Consider the following 5298-nt stretch of genomic DNA (forward strand, 5'->3'; position numbering starts at 1 on the left):
AATGCCGAATATTAGATGCTTTAAAAAACTTACCCAAGGCGGTTTGTTGCATGTGTCCCGTCTACATTCACTACATCTGGAAAGCGTCGGAATAACGCTATCTGTTGCCATCGGGAGAAACATATGTGGCTAGAGTGACTTTCCTCTCCCTGACACACAAGGACGCGTCCGGTCTCCCGAAGTTTTGCCAGGACCGAAGGCATATCCTCTGCTACATTAAAACCCAACCATTCGGCACCTACTCAACATAACCGATCGACAATTCCGGCGGCAGTTGTGTGCATCCTTAGTGGTAGGAACCCTTCTGAATTAATCCGCCACAAACTGCCGCACCTCAGATGACGGCGTTCCATATCTCAGCAGGGCCTGGCATGTGCCCAACTTGTCTTTGATTAGGCGTCGATTGACCGGAAGCCGATCGTACAGAAACTTTGACAGTTTGTGGTTGTGTTCCAGAAAAAAAGAGGTCACTGCCATTTGGTTCCTTCGCCTCCTTAGACACTGGAGGCACTGGACGGCTGGTGCTCCGCGTACAGTTTTTATTAGAAAATACGCTCGGTTTACTAGCTTCTTCGGATTTTACGGCTTTCCGTTGGTCTTGGAGGGCACCCGCTGCATTTGTAGTACATCCATTCGTAACGCAAAATAGTGTTGGTGCTTCGATTACTGGATGAACGCACAAATATCACAAAGTTATCCCTCATGTATTCATTTAAGCTCTTCTCAAATGCCGTGAAGGATGAAAACGATACACCCACAAATTTCCCAACGAAAGCCACTTCCGAAGCCATAGCAGACGAAGTTCAAAGCCGAATGTGCGCCAATAATTTTCAAAAGAGATCGATTAAAACAAATCGCAAAAAAATGATGGCAGATGCGGGTGGTTTTCAGTCCACGCATATATGCAAAGAAGTGCAACATTTTGACGTTAAAGTTTTTATTTCGCCCGCAGGGGAAAAATGCATTGTGCGTCTAGCCGCTGGCTTGTATTATCGCTTTTTCGCTGCCCTGTGCCAACAACAAATTATTTTAAAGAGGACAATTATTGGTGAGTCTGTTTTATCTGACCTCTCTTATAATATACTCAACCCTGCGTTATTATTTTTATTTCTTTGCCACACACTCTTCGTAAAGTGACTTATTGAGTAGCCAGACCATTTTAATGGTTTCACTATTTTTAATAAGGATGAGAGGCCAATCGGGTGTAAAGTTGGCTAAAATATTGTTTGATATGTCTCTAATAAGCAACCATGATTTAATCGAAGTTAACTTCTCAAGTTTGTCCTTGGACAGCTTGACGGGATAATCCGTCTGTTGTAGGGGGTGTATAGTGGAACCGAGCTAATCTGCCAATTCCAAACTCACCCAAATGTTGAAAAACCCGAGTTGCTGGAAATAATGTCTTGGCGAAGTTGCCTAGAGTACCTGGGTGCGAAGCACATGTATGACCACCGAAGTTGAAGCAAAGGAAATCGGTCATTGGCCACCGAACTATTCGCAGCCTGATCGTTAAGAAATTCTTCAAAATCAATTTTTAAGAAAACAACTGGGTTACAATCTAAGTCTGGGCCAGTGAGAACCAAAAGCAACCTACCTATACATGGTTGTGTTTTTTGCCAGTTTACCGTGTATATAAAGTTGGCATAGGTAGCATTTGTCCATAGGGGTGAAACCTTATTTACAATACAAGTGCACCAATAACAATGTCGGTAGACGTAGTATGAAGGGGGGTTATATATTGACGGATTGGCGAAAGCGGACACTACAGAAATTTGAACAAAACAGTGTAGAGATGAGAGGCGAGGTCTCAGGCCATTCCACCTGGACAGAGTATTAAGAAGGGGGGATCCGGAGCACATTTAGAAATGTCAACATATATCAAACATGCGGTTGACACGATCGCATTATTAAGTGGGTCACTGACTAATGAGAAATACTCACACCGGCACACCTAAAGTATGCTGAGGTTCCAGATGAGGAACCTTTGACTGACTGGTTGGCCCGACAATCCTTAATATCGAAAGGGAGATTTGGTTTCGAAATTCTATGGAACCATTTACAGAAGTGTGAGTAAATTTATAGAACGAACCTCAAATGTTCACGTTAGTAGCGTCAACAAGTACAAAAGTCTGTCACTGACGGGCACGACCCAGTGTCAACGTCCGTAAACAAAACAAAGTAGAGCAGAATGTTAGCCCACTAGTTTGGGATGTGGTCTTCCCTTCCGACGACAGTCTCGTGATTATCATTGGCCGTGATATTGCACGGAACCTACAAAAAGCAAGTCAAGACGGGCTCACCAAGCGGGACACGAACGCGCATAGATACGTAGGTCAGCTGCGCACATTCATACACAGATAAGTATCCAAACACACAGTATCTGATGCAGTGGCCTTTGCGGCAAGGTGAGCGGCGGGTATACATAGGTAAAACAAGTACGTAAGAGGAGCTGGCAACTGCATGGGAGTGTTGTCATGTTGGGTTATTTTCAAATACGTACATCACCTGGAAAGCAATTTGAGCCGCATATTTGTGTATTGTTTGTTTATTCTTAATACTCGTTATGCAGGCATATGACCCCAGCTCTTAAGAGGAGCCCCATCACTTCGATTCCCTCAACAGCTTCTATAGGCACCCAGGTCGTCATCCACTTCACACCATTTAGGAGCGGCGTCCACGTGGATCCTTAACTGAGGGACAAGCACCTAGGATTATATATAGGTCTTCTTCTACGTGTGTGGATATCCCTGACCAAACGAAATCCCGCCCTCCACCGAAATGCGCATCCCTGATCCGACATGACACTCAGCACGGGGCTGTTCGGAAACCTGTGTTTGGGTGCAATGATGTTATGGCACTATTACAATCTCATGGCACATCCACAACTGGACTGTCCACTTCCGTCCTCGCGGAACCATACGAAAATCTGCTCACCTGGACTAAACCATATTTTTGGCTAACCCTCTCAAACTCACTAAACTCGTCTGTTGAAGTAAAAAGGCTCTGTGCGCTCCAAAAATGTTCTAAACCAAAAGTCATTGATTTTCTCTGAATTCGTCGTTACGTGCTGCACGGCAACGCTGCTTCACTCCTTCAATGAAACTTCATCCTCTACTTCGCTCTAACAGCGGTAATAGTGATGAAGTACGTTTTCCATATGCAACGGCATCCTGACCTGACGCTACCAATCGTCCGCAACGGAAACCTCTCAAGTTCATCTCCACTTGCGCTTCTAATCAAAATGACCATAAAATCAACTATTCGAGGCCACGCAATCACAGCGATGGTCAACATCAACATCATGGAGATCATGACACAAGTGTTCAACACTGATGATCCACTGCCATACAACCACAGTTTATTTGAAAGCCTTATTGTAAAGAAAGAGTAGAGGTGGCCTGGGTAGGGACTTAGTGATAGCTTACCACAATCATTCCGAGGTGCCAGACATTCACTCAGGCGATCGGGATAGAAACTGACAACAAGCACGCCACTGGCACCGATTAGCATCCATATCTTGTAGTGTCTCCAACCAGGCACAGTGAGGACCACGCAGTCCCAATCCTGGAAGGCGAGTAGCACCGACAGCACCCGAACGTTTCGTGGTCTCCTTCATACTCCTGTGCCGAGTCAAGTTTGCCCACCTCTCTGTTGACGCCACCCTGAATTGGGCGTAGAAAACAGCACTCTCTTCGGCTACCGATGGTTTAGCATGCGTAAAAATGTCCTAACCAACTCAGCTTCTGTTGCTGGACACATTCTTCAATGGAAGTACCCGTTGCACAACCAAACACACATTTTCTAGCTGCCTCATTACGAATTCAATGACACCAAACCACACGAGCTATGGTTCTGAGACAAAGATTGTCGAACACCTGAAGACGTCTCAGGTCCGCTGTACAAATAGGCCAAGTCTCACAGCTATACAACAAAACAGCTCGTACCGTAGCTTTGTGTGCACGTCCCTTCAGATTCAGGGATAAACCACTCTGGCTCCATAGGTGTCTCACATTAGCAAACGCGGCCTGAGCCTTGCAGATTCGTGTATTCACCTCATCTGCCGCACTAATTTTAGAACGAATATAACTCTCAAGTTACATAAAACGCTCCACAACTTCCAGTACCTATCACTGGATTGTAAGTGGCGTGTTCATTGACTGAATGTCCACGAGCATGACCTTATACTTTGACGTGAAAGTGCTTACCAAAGGACGGCTGATTTTGGTCAGTTAACCCAAGAACCATTCCGCCTTCTCCTTTCCTTCGAAGATGAGAATGATGACGTCCGCATATTCCAGATCAACAAGGTGTTCTTCACAGGCTATTTGTACACCGGGGTTTTGGAGACCTTCCGGCCTTTGTCTCATTATTCCGCCGATCACCAATTTAAAATGGAATGGGGAGAGTGGGCATCCCTGATGGACATCGCTTGGTGTACAGAAGCTCTTGGAAAGCTCTCCGTACACTGATTCATCATCCCCATCCTCGACAACAATACAACAGTAATAAGCAGTTGTGCTACACATCCAGAAGTCTATGAATACAAAGAAGGTATTATGTTTAAAATTTCCGAGGCATTCCGTTGCGGACAAGCGCCTCAAGCAAAACAGACCAACTAAACGAGTCGGATGCGCCTCGGAAACCCAGAAATACTAGAATTGTGGGTCGCTTATACATATGTTGTTATTCAAGCAGCTGATGGAGTGTTGGCATTTGATCAATGCAACCCCGATCAGACCGAAATTCTACTTGTTGCTTTTGAGTCAGTCTCATGATCTACTATAAGGTTACGAGACACTAGTGACGTCAGCGGTCTCTTTGAGACCGGTGTCAAGCTGATCCCACTGTGGTTGCCACGTTCATTGCGCGTCTCTTTTCGAAAACGAGCGTTATCACCGATTCTCCTCAGTTGTCTGGGACAGACTCTGTTTCACAAATGCAAGCAAACACGTCGAACAAGCTCTATCTGGGGACTTCACCCTTGTCCTTGAGCAGTGAGGGTAGAAGGCCATTCGGACCAGGAGCTCGATGGCGCCTGAGCAAACATATGCAGTCGTAAACCTCCGAGACTGTAGGTGGTTCCACGTTCACCCCCCAGGAATCTGCTTCACCAGTGGGCTCTAGATGAGTGGCGGCTGGTGGCCACGACAGTTGTTGTTCGAAATATTCAGCCCACCGGTTGAGGCGTTCTTCCTTATTCGAGATGGTCGTTCCATTCTGATGCTTGATGCTTTCACTCACAGGTGGTTTCCGGGGACCGGTCGAACGGATCAACTGAAATAATCTCCGGGCATTACC

General features: G+C 45.9%; 1 protein-coding gene across 1 annotated transcript in view; it reads right to left on the reverse strand.

Annotated features, from left to right (window-relative positions):
- T265_06187 (hypothetical protein) overlaps positions 1–203 on the reverse strand; it is a gene marked incomplete at both ends in the record, with an annotated part of 43685 nt that extends 43482 nt beyond the window's left edge. Inside the window, one exon of the mRNA XM_009171388.1 lies at positions 72–203. Within this exon, the coding sequence (XP_009169652.1) occupies positions 72–203 (132 nt within the window). The remainder of the gene's footprint in view (positions 1–71) is intronic.
- Between the last annotated feature and the right edge of the window lie 5095 nt (positions 204–5298).

The sequence above is a fragment of the Opisthorchis viverrini genome (assembly GCF_000715545.1).
Source record: "Opisthorchis viverrini unplaced genomic scaffold opera_v5_124, whole genome shotgun sequence".
Classification (NCBI taxonomy): Eukaryota; Metazoa; Platyhelminthes; class Trematoda; order Opisthorchiida; family Opisthorchiidae; genus Opisthorchis; species Opisthorchis viverrini.